We start from the raw sequence: 23151 nt of genomic DNA on the forward strand, positions 1-23151 counted from the left end.
AAAACGTTTTATAACAGTTTGCTACATTTTAAACAACAATATTTTGCTCACGACAAGCTATATTCCAATTGAACTAAAGAGACATTAGAAAATTTCAACCGGATAAAAATGTTTGCCACGTTTGAAATATTATTAAAGAAAGTGTCACGATGTTGGAACAAAAATTCAGGTATTTTGGTTTTTCAAGGTTTGGCTTCGCCTAGAAAAGAGCCTAGTATTGGCCAAGGCTGCAAACTCGAACTTAACATAACTCGATCATTTAAATCAAGCAAACAAGGCTTATGAATTACTTCTGCTGCATTACCAATCCTAGAATGAAGAAGACAATTAATCAGAATAGATAAGTCTCTGTGGCGCAATCGGTTAGCGCGTTCGGCTGTTAACCGAAAGGTTGGTGGTTCAAGCCCACCCAGGGACGAAAGAGGCTTCAAGGTGAAACTTTAAAAACGATACTTGTGCTTTATAAATTTTTGTAAAGATTAACCTTTCGGTTTCTTCGACCCATCTCGAAAACTTTCACGTGTGAGGCGAACGTGATAACCGCTACACCACGAGAACGGGTTGAGGTAATGAAAGTTTGTATTATTTTCATTTTTAAAGCGCTGCTTTTACGTGAAGTGGAAATCGATATTTTAAATATTTCAATATGACCAAAGTTGTAATCAAACGATGTTTCCTCCCGGAATCAAATCGTGAAAGTGCTTCGTGTAGAATGGACATTTCTTTGTATGAAAGCGCTTCATTACTGTTGGAATTAAAACCGAATTTCAAACTTTTTAGGGACCTCTCATATTTCCGCCCATGATTCAGCTGTGGACCTTAAGCGTGTTAGACGAACAGGATAACCCAAACTCTACGGAGGAACGACAGGGGGAAGGAAGACTCAATTTAATGATGTTTTAAAGTTGTGATTATGTGACCAAACGAGAGTAGAAACCAGTTTATTGCAAAATATTTGCACTGAAAGCTTCCTTTGGAATGTCATTGAGTCAACTACAAGGAGAATATTGAAAATATGCAATGCGTCGGGCACTTGAAACCACATGTCAAAGAGACTTGTGCATTAACATTCTGAACATCTAGCTCGCATTGCACGAATAACATCGCAGTTTTATGATGGATAACCTCGATCGACTGTTAGCCAAATTCTTGCTGGTTTCAACCAACCAACACAGGGTGAGGAAAACATTATGACGATTGTATGCTGCGCATGTAATACGATGTTTTTTGTGTCTTGCTAAAATTCCATTTAAAGCTGACAACACAACTTAACGGTGTAAGTAGAATAGGCTCCAGTGAGAATTGAACTCACGACCCCTGGTTTACAAGACCAGTGCTCTAACTCTGAGCTATAGAGGCGGCTACGATACTGTGCGCTGATAATATATTTTTGTAAACTGTAAAAAACATTAATCAAGTGAAACTGGTCAGGCTTAATCAATATGAGGTCAATAAAAGTTCGACTTTGACAAGAGCAATCTCAGAAGTGATGAACGTACGGGGCCATGGTTTAGTGGCAAAGCGTCTGTCTAGTAGCAGAGCACGCTTTAGTCAGTGGATACGTATAACCAATTTATTATACTGATACGCTGGAGAACACATAAAATAAACTTTTTTCTGGACCAAATGCGATTTTAAAAAGTAGGTCACGCAGCCCATAGTTAGAAAATTGAGGCAGGTAGGTTAGGATAATGTCGCGCACCCGGTTTAGGTGGGTTGAGCATCTTCCGCGATGTTTTCCGTTTTAGGTGGTGATGGCGCGTCCCCACTGGTACCGACCCTGTTGAAAACCTCGTCGTGGGGGTCCTTGTCATTGTCCACAACTCCGTTGAGTGAGTGAGTGAGTGAGTGAGTGAGTGAGTGAGTGAGTGAGTGAGTGAGTGAGTGAGTGAGTGAGTGAGTGAGTGAGTGAGTGACTTATCCCGGATTTGTTGGGGTCAGCGTCATTCACCTCGTCCAACTATGTTTGTTCGTTCTGATCTTCGTCTCGATTGTCTTCAATTTGAAAACAATAAAAATATATATATATACAGTACTGTATTTACAAAATAAACATATCTAAAATAAAACATGTTCAAAAATGATATTGATTAGAAATTAAAAAATTGTTTGACTTTTGAAAAGCTCATCGTGAAAATGAAAATGCAGACAAAAACGTTGGAAAATTAGAAAATAACGAAAAGCCTACAACACCCGGTATTCCCAGGCGGTCACCCATCCAAGTACTAACCGGGCCCGACGTTGCTTAACTTCCCAGATCGGACGAGATGGGGTGTACTCAACGTGGTATGGTCGTAGGCGATTGTCTCTCGCTAAAACGGCGCTTTTATTCGAGCACTTTAGTACATGCCTACTTTAATGTGCTTTGGCGTCGTATGAGTGCATTAATATAACGGATTCATGAATTGGTTAAAAACGTTTTATAACAGTTTGCTACATTTTAAACAACAATATTTTGCTCACGACAAGCTATATTCCAATTGAACTAAAGAGACATTAGAAAATTTCAACCGGATAAAAATGTTTGCCACCTTTGAAATATTATTAAAGAAAGTGTCACGATGTTGGAACAAAAATTCAAGTATTTTGGTTTTTCAAGGTTTGGCTTCGCCTAGAAAAGAGCCTAGTATTGGCCAAGGCTGCAAACTCGAACTTAACATAACTCGATCATTTAAATCAAGCAAACAAGGCTTATGAATTACTTCTGCTGCATTACCAATCCTAGAATGAAGAAGACAGTTAATTAGCATAGATAAGTCTCATTGGCGCAATCGGTTAGCGCGTTCGGCTGTTAACCGAAAGGTTGGTGGTTCAAGCCCACCCAGGGACGAGAGAGGCTTCAAGGTGAAACTTTAAAAACGATACTTGTGCTTTATAAATTTTCTGAAAAGATTAACCTTTCGGTTTCTTCGAACCCTCTCGAAAATTTTCACGTGTGAGACGAACGTGATAACCTTTACACAACCGAAGCAAAACATCGAAAGAGCATAGACATAGCAAGTGAATTTTATTTGAATTCTTTCCATTAAGTCTGATAATTTATTGCGCAAATAAATTTTAAACTTGTTCTCGCCCAGGATCGAACTGGGGACCTTTCGCGTGTAAGGCGAACGTGATAACCGCTACACTACGAGAACGGGTTGAGGTAAAGAAAGTTTGTATTATTTTCATTTTCAAAGCGCTACTTTTACGTGAATTGGAAATCAATATTTTGTACGTTTCAATTTGGCCAAAGCTGTATATCAAGCGTTGGTTCCTCCCGGAATCAAATCGTGAAAGTGGTTCGTGTAGAATGGACATTTCTTTGTACGAAAGCGCTTCATTACTGTTGGAATTAAAACCGAGATTCAAACTTTTTAGGGGCTTCTCATATATCCGCCCATGATTCAGGTGTGGACCTTAAGGCATCACTTCCCAATAGAAAGACAATTTTAAGCCGGCAACACAGCGATTGTTACGGTGCATCACTCAATGCGTCATATTAAAAAAAGTAAGAAAATTTCCGTTCCAATGCGCATGTGATGTCGATGTGGAGTAGTTCGTCGTTGCTTTGACGACAGCTGGTTCCAGGTCTAGGCTAAGTTGTAAATTTTATGTGGGTTTGAATTTTTGTTTTTTTGGAGTATTTGTCATAAAATTTTAAGCTAAAAAGTTGTTGTAAAGTTTAGGCAATTGTTATAGAAAACTGAGTACATGGATTTTGTCCAAATTAAGACTGTAGACAGACATAACCTAGGTCTCGTTGCAAGCCAAAATTCAGGGTAGGTTTATGATGTAGTTTTGCGTTGGTAGCTTCTTGATTTAATGTACTTTGCATTGAAAAGCCTATCTCTTTGAATTGGGACATGACCCTTTAAAGAATATCAAGCACAACCCGTAAAACGTCAGACATGTTGTGTTCATACCTTCCGATCCCTTGGTCGGCGACTTCGAAAGCTTCGCCTGGGTAAGCTCTTTCCAACAAAAGATACTAACAGCGTGATGGAAGTACGTTCGCTAACCGCTAGCTTGATTTTCATCTAGACTACGCTAGCTTGATTTTCATCTAGACTACGCTAGCTAGATTTTCATCTAGACTACGCTAGCTAGATTTTCATCTAGACTACGCTAGCTTGATTTTCATCTAGACTACGCTAGCTAGATTCTCATCTAGACTACGCTAGCTAGATTTTCATCTTGTCAGATTTGAAAGTCAGGAGAAGATTCCGGAAACACCGACATGGTGGAATCTATCAAGTGATTCGAGAAAATTGCGATTTTATCTATTTGCATTGCACATTAAGCACAATTGTCGTGGCCGAGTGTTTAAGGCGACAGACTTGAAATCTGTTGGGCTTTGCCCGCGTAGGTTCGAATCCTGCCGACAACGCGGAATTGAAATTATGTTTTCATAAGAGATTCGAGAAAAGTGCGATTTTATTTATTTGCATTGAACATTAGGCACAATTGTCGTGGCCGAGTGGTTAAGGCGACAGACTTGAAATCTGTTGGGCTTTGCCCGCGTAAGTTCGAATCCTGCCGACAACGCGGAATTGAAAATATGTTTTCATAAGAGATTCGAGAAAAGTGCGATTTTGTTGGGTAATATTAATCTGGAGCACTGGAGCACTAGAGCACCCTTGGTTACTATTATTTTGACTGTTGGCCAAATTCAAATGTTGTCAGTAAGCGGAATGAACCTACGTAATGCGTACAGTAAAACTCTGTAATGAAATGGTTGTTTGTCGTACCTTAACCTGTAAGGTTGACTATTTCACTACAATGTTTGTAAGTTGAATTGTTTATTGTCCTCGATGATAAATGAGCCTCAAGGTCGTTGTTCTGCTTTTCTTAATCTTAGAATTAATTGTTCACCTCGACAACTGTATATTCTGATTATACTGAAGCTTCTTTGAATGAATACATCTAGATAAAACATTGGTACAGCAACTACAGCATAAAGACGTCCATGTTGCGGCGTTGTTCGTAATAGCAAGAAAGGAATGATTAACTCAAAATGCACACACAATAAGCAGGAAGCAATCGATTACGTTACGCAGTGTTATGCTTCGCTGATTCGATAGACGAGAATTCTATGTCTTACACAATCTTATATTACATTAATTTATAATATTATCACAACTCCTTTCTACCATTCAACCAAACTTCTACCTTATGCATGTAAAATAAAATCTAAGTTACAAGACACATCTTTCAATAGATCAGAGAGTACAAAAAACGAATTCCGTGCCTTTTCTTGCCTTCTTTTCCACGTAACCTCGAATAATGGCGTGTGCAACCACGTTATGTCATGCTTCACTAAACTTAGTGGTATCCGCGCGGTTAAAAAACTTTATTAAGAAAATAAGAGGGGTGTGCCACTTTACCCCACCTTCCCCTACTTTGCATTGAAAAGCCTATCTCTTTTAATTGGGACATGACTCCTTAAGCGTGTTAGACGAACAGGATAACCCAAACTCTACGGAGGAACGACAGGGGGAAGAAAGATTCAATTTAATGATGTTTTAAAGTTGTGATTATGTGACCAAACGAAAGTAGAAACCAGTTTATTGCAAAAAATTGCGCTGAAAGCTTCCTTTGGAATGTCATTGAGTCAACTACAAGAAGAATATTGAAAATATGCAATGAAACTGGCACTTGAAACCACATGTCAGAGAGACTTGTGCAGTGCAACTTGTGCGTTAACATTCTGAACATCTAGCTCGCATTGCATGAATAACATCTCAGTTTTATGATGGATTACCTCGATCAACTGTACCTGATCAACTGTTAGCCAAATTCTCGCTGGTTTCAACCAACACTGGGTGAGGAAAACATTATGACGACTTTATGCTGTGCATGTAATACGATGTTTTTCGTGTCTTGTTAAAATTCCACTTGAAGCTGATAACACAACTTAACGGTGTTAAGTAGAATAGCCTCCAGTGAGAATTGAACTCACGACCCCTGGTTTACAAGACCAGTGCTCTAACCCCTGAGCTATAGAGGCGGCTACGATACTGTGCGCTGATAATATATTTTTCCAAACTGTAAAAAAACATTAACCAAGTGAAACTGGTCAGGCGACAGGCTTAATCAATATGAGGTCAATAAAAGTTCGACTTTGATAAGAGCAATCTCAGAAATAATGAACGTACGGGGCCATGGTTTAGTGGCAAAGCGCCTGTCTAGTAGCAGAGCACGCTTTGATCGCTGGAGAACACATAAAATAAACTTTTTTCTGGACCAAATGCGATTTTAAAAAGTAGGTCACGCAGCCCATTGTTAAAAAATTAGGCGGTTACGTTAGGAAAGTGGGTATATGCAAAAGTAGATTATTTATGGTTTAATTGAAGTTGTATTTATATTAGAAAGTAGATTTAGGTACTGTGATATAAAATTTAAGTTAGGTTAATAAGGAAATGTAAAAATTCGCTTTGAACGAACGATTTTTTCCTGTGAAATAGTGGCAGCCGATTTTAAAAAGATTCATTCATTTTGTTCTCATTATTAAAATACCCAGCGGAGAGACCTGAAATTTTCAATTCAAAAATGGTAAAAACTAAAATGTTCTAAACAGTTCAATGTTTACATCTCGTCGTTTGGCTTCGAGACGATTATGTCATTATTCTGTTAGTCACGTATGGAGTGAACTTTGCTGTATTTCAATCTGTAAACGAACTAAGTCACTAGCACAAAAGCGAAAAAACGTAACAATACCGTGGATTTAGGTCTCGCCTTGAGCCGGTGTATTAAGACTCAACAATTAACACCAACAACAAAGCTCCACTCCTGAACAATACCACGGAAATGAAACAAAATGCAAATAAAACGACAACTTCCTAACAACCCCCGAAAAAATCCTTCACTTAGTGCGCTTGTGATGTACTACCGTCGTACTATACATTTTCCCTTCACAATAAAATAATGGCAGTTCTTAACTAACTTATTTTTACGTTAAGACGTTTACGTTACGTTTTTACGTTTCTTTGTAATAAAAAAAAACGCAGAAAATATTGCAAACACCTGCTGTATGGGAAAGAATTACCTAAAATTCGAGAAAATTAAACACAGCAATTGTTAATGAATAAAAAGTTGCAGGCACTTGACAAAGTAGAGCCAATCCACACGGAACATCGGAGGCTGTAGTCTTACGCACGTTTGCATGAGGTAAGCTTTGTTCGTCGCTAATATCATCTGCAGCAACAGAAAAACAACCAAAAAAGGAACAAGAAACCGGCGCTGCCGAGCTCACGGCTTGCTTCTCCCAACATGGAGCACTCGTTTAAGAAACGTCTTAACCTCGGCGTAAATCTCCTGAGAACATAAATGTAAATAACAATGTTGCCAAAAATAAACAAACACCCTAAATGCAAGACAGCAATCGCTAAGCCAACTAAGTCTTTGTGAAAAGTACGTTATTGTAACGGCGGTAAAAACTTCTTTGTACGCCTACTAATGCCAATACAATACTGAACCGCGCAAAAAGAATCCTATTAGATCAATAAACACACTAAGCACCACACAATTGAAATCAAGTCATCTAGTAATAACTCATCATGCCGCCGTATAATGATAAGTTTCAAGACTTAACTGTGAACGTGGCACTGTATTAACTCTCTTGGTAAGAAGTTTGTCATTTTTAAATGATGAAAAGTTCTTGCGGCATAAAGAAAGTATTTAAGTCGGTCAGTGTGTTACCTGTGTCATCTGTGTCTTGTCATAGCTGTGTCGATGGCGATGAATTCGTCTTGCTAAATTCGAATACAGCCTTTCGAGTTGCTCCACTTTTAACAACGACGTCGCCTATGGAACCAAGAGAGAGGTCTTCAATATATAGTGTTACTTTATATTAAGAGATTTATATCATTACTGATACTATGAAGTAAGTTTATATCACTTAACAATACACGGCAAGTTATCATAAGCCTTGTGTCGTTTGGTCAAAGGTAAAAGTTTAGAAAATACACTACCTGCACAGTGAATTGAAATATATCTTTCAATTTCTGTTCGTCGACCGCTAGTGGGGGAGGCGGGGGGATTACAATAACGGGAACGCTTTCTTTCTCCAGCCCAACCGATTTCTTGCGAGGTCGTAGAGTCATGCCAGATCCTGAACTAGAATCCTCTTTGCTGGGTTCTGCTAAAGAGCGTATATTTTAATAATTACGCCAACTCCACCATACAGTAGCTTAAGCTAACAACGTTAATTACCCTAACAAAATTAAATAATCACCTGTAAAAAAATAAACAATCTACCACATCTACATATAGCAAGCAAAAGCAATTAAATTTGAGTATTTAATTAACTTGTATACCTGCAGTAGATTGTATATAACCATTACTGTCGGAATTGCTTTATCTAAATAGTTCATAAAAACTGCTTTAAACAAATATAACAAAAATTGTTTGTGAAATACAACCTTCAGGATCTTCAGTGTTTGGATTGTCTTCGGGCTTCATCTCTGCTGTCTCAATTTCTTCTTGTTTGTTTTCAGCTTGGGTGCACATTTCATCGCTGTCCGAACTATCGGAACTGCTGTCGCAGCTACCTGATTGAGGCCCCTTCGCTCCCTCTACTTCATTCGATGCTTCTTCCGCATCATCCGCTTGTGAGGTCTCTGGAGACGACAACTGTGACATGCCCTGCTCCATTTCCACATCCATGGTCTCCGTAGCAAGGTCAGCGGGGGTTTTAGTTTCTCCGTTTGTCATGGATTCCGGCCATGTTTGAGCGTCTTCCTCGATGTTTTCCGTTTTAGGTGGTGATGGCGCGTCCCCACTGGGTCCGACCCTGTTGAAAACATCGTCGTGGGGGGCTTCGTCACTCTCCACAACCCCGTTGAATGAGTGACTTTCTCCAGATTTGTTCGGGTCAGCATCATCCACCTCGTCCAACTCTGTTTGTTCGTTCTGGTCTTCGTCTGATCTGTCGTCTTCAATCTGAAAACAATATAAATATATATACAGTACTGTATTTACAAAATAAACATATCTAAAATAAAACATGCTCAAAAATTATATTGATTAGAAATCAAAAAATAGTTTGACTTTTGAAAAGCTCATCTGGAAAATTAAAATGCAGACAAAAACGTTGGAAAATTAGAAAATAACGAAAAGCCTACAACACCCGGTATTCCCAGGCGGTCACCCATCCAAGTACTAACCGGGCCCATCGGCACCGCCCATCACCCACCCATGCACATCCCTAAAACAGCAACATTGAGTTGAGACCCGCGACGCTCGAATATAATCGTCGTCTCAGCGAGAGACATTCGCCTACGACCATACCACGTTGAGTACACCCCATCTCGTCCGATCTGGGAAGTTAAGCAACGTCGGGCCCGGTTAGTACTTGGATGGGTGACCGACTGGGAATACCGGGTGTTGTAGGCTTTTTCTCAATCTCAACTGTTTCATTTATCTAACTTGGTCGCTGAAACTTACTTTAAAGTACAGTAACAGCACACAATGTAAAAAAACACTCTCTAAAAGTAAAACCTACTCTGCTTTTCTTCTTGTATCTTCGCACAACACCAGATGCCCACGCTGATCTTCTTCGCTTTCTTCGGTAGTGATTGTGTGGGACTTTTGCCAGGGAGTCGGAAACTTTTCTCTCACCGTTAATTTGTTCTGAAAAGATATCTTCTAGTTCTGTTAACTTCACAGTGACATTGGCGAACTTTACAACTTTATCTAGCGTATTGCTAAATTTAAAGACTCAACACTAATAATCAGCGAAAGTGAAAAAGTTTCGGGGTAATTTAGTCATGAAAGGTGAGAGTTGGCGTCTGCGCGTATTACTTTTAGGTTAATGTGCTATTGTGACGTCCGCACTCCCGTAGATTAGTGTTTTTCATTTAGACTTCAGAGTACGGCTGGTTAATTAATGTGTCAGAATAACTCAATAAATGCACAATTCTCACACTGCGCAGTGTTTAACTCAACTCTAAAACTGCAATGAGTTAAGTTTTTAAAAGCTGAAACTAAGTAACCACCTGAATTTTCGGGCTTGCAAGCAGGTCCGTTTGGAGGTAGGACGTTAAAATAGGATGGAGCGAATTTCAATGGATCTGCGTTTCTCTTGCGCCTAGCTTCGTTGACTTCATTGCACAACCGTTCAAAACCAGGATCCAAATCTTCCTGTACTATTGCTTGGGCGATGTCTTTGAGTAAACACGCTCGGTGTCGAATCGCTTTGTCTGCGTAAGCACAATAAACGTAAGCAAAGGAAGCAAGTTAAATTTTTAGCACTTTTTTTAAGTTAGAGTTTACCCTCTGCACAGTGATCAGGGTTGTATTCCAAAGCGTTACTACAAATGAGGTTGATGTCCATGAGAAAAGATGCCACGTTGTTGTACTTATGCTGGTCTATTTTGTTCATCATGCTCGATATGTCCATGGGATGATCGATTACATCCATGTAATCGGTCACTTCTTCAGTGTCAACAGGTTTCAGAAACACCTGTAACGAGTCGAACGAAAACTAGACAGTTAAAAATTGCCAAATGCCATATAATTTGTGCAATGTAAGAGCAAAGTTCAGCCATTCAAGCAAGTTTTGACGACCACACTAAAATGCTAATTCATCAATTATAATGTGTTAGTAATACGTAAATATCCATACGTTAATTATTATACATCTTGATATTATTCAAAATTTCAGCTTACTTTGAATCTTCGATCCCGAGCTAGCCTTGTCAGGACATCACGAAGAAAGAGTCTTAAGTTCCTCATCGTTGTCTCCTCCTCCTGTTCAAGTCTTGCAAGTTCCTTGCCACTTAACTTTGGAGGTGGTTCGGAAGGTGCTTTCTCCAGAATTTCCATTGATCTCATTTCTATCGACAAATGATAAGAAACAATTTACATTCCGCGCAGCAAGTCCTGAATATTCCAGATTTGTTGAAATTACGTTAAGATTTGTTTGTGTTATTCTTTCTTTTTGCCAAAGACTGAGTTCTTTTCAGACTTTGAAGATTCTAGTATTGAGACACCACATTCATGAATATTTTAGTACAAGTTGTAAAGTTTAATGATTTACTCTTTTTGAGTTTATACACAGGAGGTTTCACAGCAAACTGAAGAAAGATTGGAGCAAAGAAAGCTGTCCTTTCTTCAACCGTTGGAGTTCTCATTGTATAAACTTCTTTGAGACGTTTATTGAAAAACTTTGATAAGGAAAGAGGAATTTCCTTATACACACAATCAGTGGTAGCTACAGAAACAAACAACAAGGACCATAGTAATAAATGCTTCTGATTTTACCTAGTCTGTTTAAAAACTTTTCACTCACGAAAAACATTGTCAGCGCTTAACATGATCAAGAACGAGTAATACATAGATGCTGAGATAAAAACATACCACAATTTTGCTACTTAATTTTAAGCACCTATAAGCAGAACTGAAGTGTGGGCAGGCAAGGTCCTGAGAAGCGATTCAAATATATAATGAATTGTGGCACTTGCACTCTCCCACCACATAGTGGCATTAGGAAGATAAATAATGCTTGGGGAAGTTCTTCTCGCTTCTCGAAACACCTTCAATTTGTAACATGACAAAATAACGTTAATGCAAATAAAACAACAGACAAGATAATATAATAAGCATGTTGCAATGCATAAACAGTAAACGCTAACTGTGGACTTAGATTCAGAGAAAGGTTACACCATGGATTAAATACATACTAAAGCACAAGCTTCTTCTGGCGAGCGGGTACTCGTGCCGTATAAGGCAGGTAAGTCAAGCAAATGAACAGGTATGCCTTCGAGGTCGTGTAACAAGGCAGGTGCAAGATGAGTTGTTTGACCATCTTGTGGGCCTCCACACAATAAAAACCTCGGCCTGTGAACAGTTGATTCCCTGACAAAGTAGACACACTGGTAAGTTACAGATTCATGCAACAAAATGGCATGGGTTAATCAAAACAAAAAATGAACTTATTCCAAACAGAATGGTAGTAACAGAGTACCATTGCAATGGCAAAAGTTCCAACCTATAAGCGAAATTTGACATTCCAGACAGAAGCGACTGAGGTACTGATAAGCCATTTGGTGGAAGCAGAATATGCTGCTCGCCATTTTCATCATCATCATCATCGAAGTCACTGTCAGAATCACTCTGTTCTTGGGTGGTTGCATCCGCACTTGGATTTGTGTTTGTAGACTGGTTATGATCGGTGCTTTCATTCGATCTTGACTTCATGACTTTGGAAGTTTCTGCACAATAATTGTGAAATAAAATTGTTTGCCAAATCTCAAAGAATAAATCCTTTCACTTAACAGACTAAGACAACATAACGAACATAAAATGGCAGAAAAATAAAGGCAGAGCTAGTTTGCAAAAGCAACTGTCACGCCCAACACTTACTTAACACCACAGGAAACAACTTGGCTAACTTCATAACAGATTGTACCAATGCATTGTGCAAAAGTGGACGAACTGATTGATGCAATGCTTGCCCTGGAGAGGCATCAGACCTTTGAGCAGTGGGCACTATGTTCTGGTGGAAAAAAAAACACTGCTAATGTAACTTGCATTTATATTTCTTGAATTTAGGTGTGTTATGTTAATTACAAGAACTTGCATACAAATTAAAATTTATTAACCTAAATCTGCGTATCCTGTTTCACTAATTTATTCTAGAGATGTGCTACGAAACCAAATATTTTATTTCATTTAGGTCGGCATAAACAAATCTCGAATCTATTCGTTTCATCACCAATAATAAAAGTTTATCCAACAGTTATTTGTTATGTTATGTTACAACAATCTCGTTTGTAACATGATGCACTCACTACATCAACGGCTCCATTTCAAAAGCATCATGTTTAAATCGCGAATGAAAAAGTAAAACTGTCAGGTAAAAGACCTTCATTGTAAGAAATTTTGATGCTATTTGAGCTGAGACAGGAAACTAGGTCTTCCTTATACAGAATAAATTATTTTGTGTTCGAGTTCGCCATTGCTAATACACACATTCACCCGAATCTTCAACACACGAGTCGGAGTCTACATGATCCCAAACGAATCTATTCTGATGTTCATCACTACCAACTTACCTGCATAGCTTTATAGAAGTCTGCAACTTTAACATTAATGGAATCAACATCAAGCTTCAGCTTTTCACTAGTGCCATAGATTTGAGGATATCGCCGCCGCAAAGCAACTAATGCAGATTCAGCACAGAGTGTCTATAAAATAATAAACGCTTTAGTTGAACCGCTGCACGTGATGAAGTTCAAACAGAGCTTCTTGAAACTCTGTAGACAGTCATAAATATATGAGTGTTCACCATAATGTCAGCTCCACAATAGCCAACAGTTTTTTCAGCAAGTTGATCAACAAAATTGTTTGAAAGTGGAGGTAACCATTTGCTTGTGTGTATTCTTAAAATTTCACGACGGGCCTGAAGAGGCAACAATAGAAAGTTAACAGCATGCTAAAGGCCAGGCAACATTTCTCGAGTAACAACTCACGTTTTTGTCAGGAAGAGGAAAAGCAAATTCTCTGTCAAACCTTCCTGGCCTACGCAGTGCCGGATCAATTGAATCAATCCTGTTTGTGGCACCTAAACAATACACAGCAGAATTATTACACATGTAAGTGTACATGAGATCAAATAAACTGTCAAGAAAACATAATCACACAATAATCTTACACACATGTTACAATATCGGTCTAATCGGTGCCAGTAATTTTGTACCAATTACAATAATTTCCCCTCTGTTGTCCAAACCATCCATGAGGCCGAGAAGAGTTGATACAATAGATGAGTGAATCTGATCTTGCCTCGATGATCTTACCGGAGCCAAGCCATCGATTTCATCAAAGAAAATAATAGCTGGCCTCATTTGGTAGGCCTGCCATCATGAAAATGCATCAGAAACAAATCAAAAAAGTGAAACTACACACTATACTCTATGCTTGTAACTGCAAAAAATATTATGCCACAATAATTAAAATATACACGACAGCTTGTAAGAGATTCTACCTGGTCAAAGAGAAGCCGGAGTTGCCTTTCTGATTCACCGACCCATTTACTGAGACAATCGGCTCCCTTCCTCATGAAAAATGCAACTTTCCTTGATTCCGATGAACATTCATTTGCAAGAGCCCTGGCCATTAGGGTTTTACCAGTTCCAGGGGGTCCATAAAATAAGCAGCCTCTGTCATTGTTTAGAGAGTGTTTATATGTCAATGTAAATATGAAAAAAGACGCAACTATAGACACCTCATATGAACTCACCGTGGGGGATTGATGTGAAATTTTTGGAACACTTCCGGGTAAAGAAGAGGAAAGACAACCATTTCCTTTAAGGATCTAACGTGTGATTTGTGTCCACCAATAGATTCAAACTTCACCTACAAACGCACAAACATTAAATATGTATATTTACTATTATTTTCAAAAACATTTACTTATTATTGTTACAACCAAGTCATAACAAGATGTCAAACTAACTTACAATAAAAAACTTACTGATTTGTCGACATTCATGGGGTCAATGTCTGCAAGCGAAGACCCAATCTTTCTTCGCTCATTTGCAAACCCATGGGAAGCAAGTTCATTCATTGTTAAATTCATAGGTAGGCATCTATGAAGTACAATTTGGCTCACTAATCTCACCTCAGCCTGACTTCATTGCAATGCATAAGTTAGAGCAAGTCATTACGTCTATCTCAGATTCCAATCATAAACAAATCGTTATTCGGTTCTTTAAACTTTATGGGTAACTTGTGGGTTACAATGAAACATAAAAGTAATACCTGTTCCTGGCTTTGGCAAGACTTTTCTTCTTTCGCTTTTCAAATTTGGTTTCGTCATCGTCACCAGAAGAAGAACTTGTGCTGGATGCTCCCTTACACCAAAAAATTGTTTATATTGAAATAAAATACCAACTATTATTTAGGAGCTCCTTTTTGGGCAGAGGGCCATAAAATGAAAACTGTGAAGAGAAACCAACCAAAAAGGATGGCTATTGTGACGTCATCATGCTTTTTATGAGCTTATTTGTACTGATTAATAACGTGAAAGTGTATATCATAATAAAGGTTTCGTGTTTTTTAAAATATTTATCACAGGGGGTTTCGTGACAATCCCCAAAGACCAACACAGGCTTGGTGACAAAAAAGGTGAAAAAGTGCTGATTTAATTAATATGAAGCAAAAATGGACTAATTTTACACCAAAAATTTTGATTGACAATCTTGACACTGCAAGCGGGTAAGGAACTTAGTAATGATAAATAAAGAATCACCTGGGAATTTGTGCGCCTCTGCTTCCGTTGATAAGGACTTGATGGATGCTGCTGTCCCCTCCCAGCAGCAGGGTGACGTCTTCTTTTATGAACAGCAGGAGTAGGCAAATGATCAAAAATGCCTCGGGAAGGTTGCCGAGTTTGCTGTTGTATCTCTGTCGAGGATATGAAATGTACTAAATGGGTAAAACATTGCAAAATATGGCATTGGCTGAATAATAATTTATTCCGAATGACACAAACATTTACAAACAACCGTAAATCCTGTTGATGAAATTATGTAAGACTAGTGTGAATTAATCTTGGAATAGGCACCCAGTTTCCCATTGTTCTGACAACAAAAATTAAATTAATCGGTGTTTCTGTTTGCCTGCAAAGTTCGTATTCTTTTTTGTTTGTCCATTTAAATAGGCTACCTGCATGCTTTGAATCCGCAGTAAGCAAACTCGCCACTGGCTGTCTTGGTATCATAATAATACATAATCGATTTGTTACCTTCTTTAATTCTTAAAACACATCACAACAGAAAACTAAAAAGTCTTTTGCTTCAAATTAAAAATGCTTGGTTTCAAATACGATAATATTTGTTTGTTTTTGATATTTTTATGCACTATTCAATGATAAAGAGTGCTCATATTCGTGCAGATAAATTTTTTCAATCATATCCACAGAAGAACTGTGACTTGAAAGCAGAATGACTCCAGGGGACATGTGAAGATAAAAACAACTCAAACTTTTCTGGGCGTCCAACGTAAGCAAGCACACACAATAACATGTTTTTTGGTAAATCACAGTGTGTTTTCAAGCTGTTTTTAATTTTTGACAATATTACACTTATTAATATATTATTATTGATGGAAACCTTATTGGAATTAATTGTAGTAAATCAATCATTAGTGTGTCGTATTTATCTTGTTAGCATGATTAATGCGCCGCTGGTTAATAAATTTTGGAAACCACTGCCCTATAAGAAAAAACTATGTGACACAGAAGAAGCACAATAGAGCAAAACTCACCATATACTAGACGAAGTGGCTGAGCTCTCTTGGTTCGAAGCGAGTATCTCCTCCTGCTCCTTTGTGGAACTTCATCATCATCCTCATCTTCTTCATCATCATCGTCATCGTCGTCATCATCTTCTTCCTCATCGTCATCATCTGCAAATAATTTATCGATCACTCCCATTGCATCGTGCTTTAAATATTTAGACTATAGCAGTAAAGCGATAACTGTTTTACCATCTTCATCTTTGTTCTTCTCATCACCCATTTCCGCTTCCTCCCCTTCTCCTTCAGAATGTCCGGATGCCTCAACATCATTTTGGTTGGGAATAACTTCTTCATCATCATCGAAAAACCTGCGTGGCCGTCTCTGTCTCTTTCGAGACTTGATGCTGCTGTAGATGTCGGGTTGGCTGATCTCCTGCAAGTTCAAACTCATTTAGACAATTCAATTCAGTAAAGGCTCTTCTGGGAAGACTTATCTCCTTAAAAAAATTTTGGTCAAAGAAATGGATCAAAATTAGTCTGTGTATACCGCTATGTCTTCAGGATTTTTCCCTTGCGCAACAAGCAAATCCCGAAGTTCAGGTTTAATTGATCTTTGGCGATTCATCCTACTACCGGTACTTCTGCGTGGCATTTCGTCATGACTGTATACAAAGCTTTTGTAAGTATTATAATATCTACTACCATAAAACTTTATTGACCGGCAAACTATTGCAAACTGTATTTCACAAAGATAGCTACAATTACAAGAAATAACAAAAAATCCAAATAGAATAAAGACTGACTTACTCTATCTCATCTGAGATCATTGCAGCATGCGCATGCTCTATAGTGCTAACATTTAATGTGCTGTAAATAGTTTTTCGGTTGCGACTACTCCTCCGAAGCAACATATTAGGAAAATCTAAATTCAGATTCACAAAAAAAATTCAAGTAATATAAGACTTGGCTTCACTGAAAGGATTGCATGTAATGACTGAGACATATCATGAAAATGAGGCTAACTAACCGCGTGATGAAGTTCTATGACGTACACTTGAAGCGAGAGCACCAATCCCATCTTCTTCCTCGCCAGAGCTTCCTTCCTCCTCTAATCCAAGTGAACGCAAAGACCTACAAATTAACGGTTATCTATGATAGGAACTTTAATATTTTACTCTCAGTAGAGTTGAAGTTCATTTCAAGTACCATGGAATAGCTGCTAATAACATAATAACTAATGCATATATAAATGCAATGCATAAAACTCCCAAATGCACATTTAAACTTTCTGCAGTGTTAATGCCTAAATTTTCTGAGCTACATATATGCATTTAACTACAAAAGTGTATATACCTGAATAAACATGTTTTTCTCAGCAAAATATAGCTGAAGAAAATTAAATTCAATATGCTAATCGCACTTGGACATTTATATAAAATTCAAAGAACAGTAAACAAAAAATGTGGTACCGAATATTTTTCATTCTACTTCAAACCAAATAATCATTAATCAAATTAGCCACCTATCGTTTGAACTTGGACAATACTTTTGCAATCTGTCGTTGATTTTACTAATCCTATTTTACAGACTACATTTAGTCCATTTTTAGGTTCCGACTTAATATAAACTATAGTAAAACAGCCAGCTTCAGAAAGGTATGTATGTGGATCCGTATGAAACAGTTATTAAATCTCAAGTTTTTTAGACCAAGATGGATTTATTGAGTGGATCCTACAGCACCATAATTGCAAACAAAGTACATCAAATGCATACCCACCAAAACCAGACTCGATTCAGTAACATCACACACATAATTTAACAGCTTATCATTCTAATCCACATGTACACCTAACATGACATTACCTAACCATTATAAAAAGTAAAACACAAACTTTCAACTGAAAGTGTACTTGCTAAAAGCAAACAGCTGATGGAAATCACCTGCTGTGGCTGACTGAGCCTCTTTGCTTTTTTGGCAAAATATCAGCATTTGCTTGAGGATGTCTTGGCGCTTTGTAATCATGCTCATTACTGTAAATAATCATTATAAATTATATAGCATCTGTTAGCATCAAATACAAATATAATATGTATTCAATATCCAAAGATTTATGAGACTTTAAGAAAACCTTAAATGGTGTTGAGGGCTAGATCTATGCGACACATGTTTGTCATATTGTCGATATGAAGGTCCATTCACAGAATACTTCTCCTCATCAACATGATTACTGTCTTGGGCATTTAATAAATCCTGCGCCAAAAAAGTGAAAGATACAAATATAGAATATGTATATGTGCTGAAGTTTAATAGCAAGTTTTCAGCTGTCAGCAACAATACTCCATAATGAGGGAAAACTACACGATCATTATGATAACATCAGGTGACAAAGTGTAATACAATGATTTGTTAGCAAAACGTTCTATGTTATACTGGTATGTAGAAATGCAAACCAAAATATATCCACAAAATGTACATATATACTTCACAAAACAAAATTAGGCCTACACTTAATTATTTATTTATTCAGTCCAGGGTTGGGGTAACATAATCGTTATTCATAACTAAGGCTACCTTGACTGTTGACATAGTAACACTTAATGCTTTGCAAAGTACAAAACTGCAATAATTTGTAAAGAAACAAGTTGTAACACTGACAGTATAATAATGACATCACTCCATCAACACTTAATACCGGTCGTTTGCATTTTGCATATGTAAGTTATGATGAAACCTAGATTGTTTAAATGCATCTATTGTCTAATCATAAATATATATCATAATTATATCACATTGTTAAATATTTTATTTTCATGTTATAAAATACTTTGTGGAGTACCGATATAATCATATAATTAACTTTTCAAAATCTTCTGTCTGTAGCCAATGTTATCACCACAGACTGTCCTACAATGTTACTTGCAAATTATTATTTGTACTGGTGATAATAAACACATGACATAAAGCAATAAAAATTTGCACTACAAAGCAAGTGCACCTCTGTTCGAGAACTGTTCCGTCTTGTTCTATGCATTTTAACTGGAGTGAGGTCGCAGTCATCATTTGAATCTTCAGGATGTTCCATGTAATCTGCTTGTCGTGTTCTTGTCAGGGAAGTGTGGCCTGTATGTTCAACCTGGGAGCCATCTGGCAGCGTGCCGTTTCCACCCCGCCTTGTAGCAACCATTATTCCTACTTACTGAACACATTTATTTAAATTCATATCTAGAAAGATAACAAGCAATACACTTAGTCAACCATCTTCAAACTAAACTCATCACCAAATAATCATCTTGTTTCCTTACCATTCATTTATATGCAATATATACAAACTTTATCTTATTGTCATAGGTAGGTGTCCTGTGCGTGTATTTGTATGGTCAATTATTCTTATGACTTTTCTTAAATGATTTACATTACAAGAAACAATTATGAACAACAATGATTAAAAATGTTATTTTATGGCAGAAGAAAGTTGTATACCATGATGGTCTGATTGCTCAACTACAAGTTAAAATCTTTGCAAAAATGGTTTTTGCGTTGATTTTTGATGGTTATTACTTATCAGAGAGTAAAAGTAGCTGAAGCCACAATTCTTTTATTTATTGGTTGATCACCACATCACTTGATTCACAGTTTCTTGGTAACGTAACTTACATATTATGACAATGTAATCTAAAATTGCCTTCAAATTAAACTCTGACATTAATTAACCTTTGAACAACTAAAACTAACTTATAGAGGTCTCTTTTCTTTAAAGATTGCAGTTGACATAATGTCTTTGGCGTATGCATAATGTACTGACCTTCAGTATACGCGTTGCACAGAATGCAATCTGACCATGACAAATAGACAAACACGTCATTCAAACATAATTATAACTGCACAATGAAAATAACCCGGCGTGTTTTTCATGACAGAATTTGCTAGGATTCAGGGTGCGGAGACCCGCAAACTCAGTTTTGTAAGTGTTTAATGATTAGCCAAGTATGCGCTAATTCAAACTTCATCTAGTGCATATTTAACTAACATTTATAGATTTATTCAACAGCCTTTCAAGGATTCTGATCAAAATTTGGCCAATCGTTATAGCAAAATGGATGAAGCTGACCTTGCTTATTTATCAAGCTTAGACGATTCCAAATATCTTAGGTTTTTCTATTGATTTTCTTGTTGCTACGTTTATACCCTTACTTCATGTTTTGTACCAAATGCCTTTCATAAAGATACCCCTTGACTGCAAGAATAGCTGATAATTTTTCCTGCATATAATCTCTTATGACAAGAGTAAACTTAGACAATTAATAGGATATTTATTCGGCCGTCAAATTGTATGTATAGATATAAATAAGGCTTCTATAAAATTAAGTGTATTTGAAATTTTGTATCAGGTGTGAAGTTGACATGAAATGTGAGCTTAAGTAAAGTGAACTATTTTCGAGGTTTTTTGAGCTAAGAAAACTCAGAAGCAGTTTTTAAAAATTATCACCACAAATAAAAAAAACATTTGACCTCTCCAATAATGTGGCCTGTTTTCCATGTTCCATAGGGCTACCAAGTGGTGCTACCGTTGTAACTTGTAATGCTTTTGTGCAAGGTATTAGCAACATTTGTATCGTATATACCAGTGCATAAGATCCCCTCACATAAAAGTCCCCTCCCAGTTTTTCAAGCCAAAAAATATGTTTTTGACATATATCTCGCATATAAGCCATTTTGACAAAATGCATTAACATTCTCATTTGGCACCGCTGCAAATGGGATCCATGCCAGTGTTCGATAACATTGACAAAAGAAACAGTTCAAGACACGTCTCATTTTATTCATCTTTTTTCCTTACTAGTAGATAATGGAAACAAAGAGTGTGATACGCCGGTACGTCAACGTTCATGATTTTCAGCAAGTTAGCAGACATGAACAATTAGTTTGTGTGTAAAATTCCTTAATTTTGTTGTTTAAAGACGATCGTGTGTGGTCTGTTTCTGTATCGGAATCCACCCGATGAGACCTAAATTATTTTTCCAGATCTTGGGTCGGACATATAAGCTTCCTGTTGTTTTTTGGCTCAATATTGCTGTCAAAGAAGGGGGCTTACATGCCAGTATATATACAGTACTTGTTTAGTGGGCCTAATGGATGTAAAGTATTTACAGATGCCATCCAGACCGCATAGTTTGGCTTTTTTTGACAAAATATTAGGTGGACACAAGATCTAAGAGTGCACTTCAACTGCGCAATCACAGACTGCCAGGTGCTGGTGTCCATGCTTTAGCAAGCCTCTGTCAACCTGTTTGCTAAAATGTTGCTAAGCTATAACTTCAGTAAAAATGCTTAAAAACTGTGCCTACAATTGATAACATACTGTACAAAATTCAGCTAAGTGTCAAAAATTGTGCTCATAAATGCACCTGAAGTGCACTACTGCATATAGTTCTAACCACACTTGAGTAGACTCTTGCTATATTCTGCCGACCGGGATGCCATCGCTATTATTTTCTGTAATTATAAGGTGTAATTATTTGTTGAATAGTGCAAATAAGGATCTACTGCCATAGTGGAAAGTGTGTCACCTGCACACACGATATTCATTAACATGCACACCGAATATTTCACTCATCAAGTCGATTTATAAACCAAAAAATAGTTGTTTGAACACCAATTTATGACATATTTAAACAAAGAATTGAGGTTTTGGTCTGTCAGTGCACATGCACTATCACGTCAAAATTTGCATGTTTGTACGCATAATTATTTGTCAAAAACCGCTGTACTTTCCAGGTGAGCCTATAGGAAAGTTTGCATGATGTGCCAACTCTCTAGCACAGAATTGCCATTTTGCCAGGGCTATATTCTACATTATATATAAGTATTATGTTGGCATGGTGCAAACTTTGGCATTACATTTTTTGGCACATTGAAAGCAATTTTTCTCGTCTAGGTTAATCCAGTCTAGTTCAAGGTATAAGACAATAGGCAAATTCATCGTCACATCGCCTGGCAAGGATAAAAAGTTTTTCGAAGTGACTATTTTACCAACATCCGTTTACTAAAATTTCTGAATCACAATACGGTGACCGGCAGATTCGCTGATGGGCTTATCACTCCCACTATGGACAGAGGGAAGAAAGCAACGCAGTGGTGTAGTGGTTAATGACGGGGTTCGTATTCTGGAAGTATCAGGTTCAAATCTTGCTTTTCTTTGACTTTGTCGAAATTTATTAGTCATGAGAGGTGAGAATTTGAGTTGAAGGGAATTAGTTTTGAATTAATTTAGACTTTGGAAAAAACATGTCAGGTTTAGTTGAAAAATGGTGTTTATTTCAATTTGCAGCCTAGCTTAGTAATTTAATCATGAGAAATGAAAGTTTGGGTAAGAGGGGATTGGTTTTGAATTAATTTAAACTTTGGAAAAATTAGTGTGTCATTTTCAGTTTAAAATTAGCATACATATCAATTCACAGACTATATAGCCTAACTGCGGTTTACCGTATTCATGTTTAACCATTTCGATAAACGGCAGCTGGTAAAATAAGTGTCTATACTTCAACCACCCTTTACCGAAGTAAGAAAATACCAATTGCGTAACAAGCTACCCATTTACCGAAGTAAGCCTAGCTTTTTATAAATTCGTTAACCAGCAGGCGGCAGGTGGTGAAATACACGCTGCCATGTTTTTATAATGCACAAGTAAAACTTGCAAAATTTACAACTTAAAAATTGATATTGCAACATCTTAGGCAGGGTTGCCATCGGTCTCAACTCAAAAATAAGGACAACTAGGAATCGAAAGACGAATACCACCTTAAACAGTGCACAACAGGAGAAAGCAACCAATGTTCCTAAAAAAAAAAGACACTATCTGCATGTTCTTAATTTTGGTATCTCTTTGGTACAAAATGGTATACTAATGGTGTCAAAATGACCAAAAT

The 23151-nt window shown here is 37.4% G+C and overlaps 1 protein-coding gene and 7 non-coding genes across 9 annotated transcripts; 4 read left to right on the top strand and 4 right to left on the bottom strand.

Moving 5' to 3' along the window:
- Window positions 1–344: 344 nt before the first annotated feature.
- Window positions 345–418, top strand: Trnan-guu (transfer RNA asparagine (anticodon GUU)). The gene has a single exon. It is a non-coding gene; the product is annotated as a tRNA-Asn (tRNA).
- A 1763-nt stretch (window positions 419–2181) lies between these two features.
- LOC143450924 (5S ribosomal RNA) lies at window positions 2182–2300 on the bottom strand. The gene has a single exon (XR_013114817.1). It is a non-coding gene; the product is annotated as a 5S ribosomal RNA (ribosomal RNA).
- A 764-nt stretch (window positions 2301–3064) lies between these two features.
- Window positions 3065–3137, bottom strand: Trnav-uac (transfer RNA valine (anticodon UAC)). The gene has a single exon. It is a non-coding gene; the product is annotated as a tRNA-Val (tRNA).
- A 1150-nt stretch (window positions 3138–4287) lies between these two features.
- Trnas-uga (transfer RNA serine (anticodon UGA)) lies at window positions 4288–4369 on the top strand. The gene has a single exon. It is a non-coding gene; the product is annotated as a tRNA-Ser (tRNA).
- A 76-nt stretch (window positions 4370–4445) lies between these two features.
- Window positions 4446–4527, top strand: Trnas-uga (transfer RNA serine (anticodon UGA)). The gene has a single exon. It is a non-coding gene; the product is annotated as a tRNA-Ser (tRNA).
- Window positions 4528–5916: 1389 nt separating this feature from the next.
- Window positions 5917–5989, bottom strand: Trnat-ugu (transfer RNA threonine (anticodon UGU)). The gene has a single exon. It is a non-coding gene; the product is annotated as a tRNA-Thr (tRNA).
- Window positions 5990–6623: 634 nt separating this feature from the next.
- On the bottom strand, window positions 6624–19446 carry LOC143448872 (ATPase family AAA domain-containing protein 2-like). 2 transcript variants are annotated; one of them, XM_076948792.1, is made up of 30 exons: window positions 19221–19446; window positions 18354–18475; window positions 18166–18255; window positions 17252–17355; window positions 17032–17146; window positions 16772–16886; window positions 16474–16657; window positions 16252–16392; window positions 15236–15390; window positions 14746–14837; window positions 14459–14573; window positions 14225–14340; window positions 13970–14144; window positions 13682–13838; window positions 13455–13546; window positions 13271–13384; window positions 13038–13169; window positions 12346–12478; window positions 11972–12194; window positions 11664–11838; window positions 11369–11516; window positions 11021–11194; window positions 10651–10817; window positions 10255–10444; window positions 9978–10181; window positions 9485–9612; window positions 8403–8922; window positions 7953–8119; window positions 7681–7785; window positions 6624–7296 (listed from the first exon to the last, which is right to left on the bottom strand). In XM_076948792.1, the coding sequence occupies exons 1-30, from the start codon at window positions 19407–19409 to the stop codon at window positions 7231–7233; spliced, it is 4608 nt and encodes a 1535-aa protein (XP_076804907.1). In that variant the 5' UTR covers window positions 19410–19446; the 3' UTR covers window positions 6624–7230. The 2 variants fall into 2 exon arrangements, with proteins under 2 accessions (XP_076804907.1, XP_076804906.1); XM_076948791.1 differs by having other exon boundaries at window positions 7953–8122.
- Window positions 9257–9375, top strand: LOC143450929 (5S ribosomal RNA). Its single transcript, XR_013114822.1, has one exon. It is a non-coding gene; the product is annotated as a 5S ribosomal RNA (ribosomal RNA).
- Window positions 19447–23151: the final 3705 nt, after the last annotated feature.

This window comes from Clavelina lepadiformis, chromosome 3 (assembly GCF_947623445.1).
Source record: "Clavelina lepadiformis chromosome 3, kaClaLepa1.1, whole genome shotgun sequence".
NCBI lineage: Eukaryota > Metazoa > Chordata > Ascidiacea > Aplousobranchia > Clavelinidae > Clavelina > Clavelina lepadiformis.

Excerpts from the sequence above, each read along its gene's own strand:
- LOC143448872 (XM_076948791.1), bottom strand. The coding sequence starts at position 19,409 with ATGGTTGCTACAAGGCGGGGTGGAAACGGCACGCTGCCAGATGGCTCC. Across the intron at positions 18,476-19,220 it reads GGAACAGTTCTCGAACAGAG|GATTTATTAAATGCCCAAGA; the intron begins GTGCACTTGCTT and ends TTTTTGGCGCAG. Across the intron at positions 16,887-17,031 it reads ATGATCTCAGATGAGATAGA|TCATGACGAAATGCCACGCA; the intron begins GTAAGTCAGTCT and ends CTTTGTATACAG.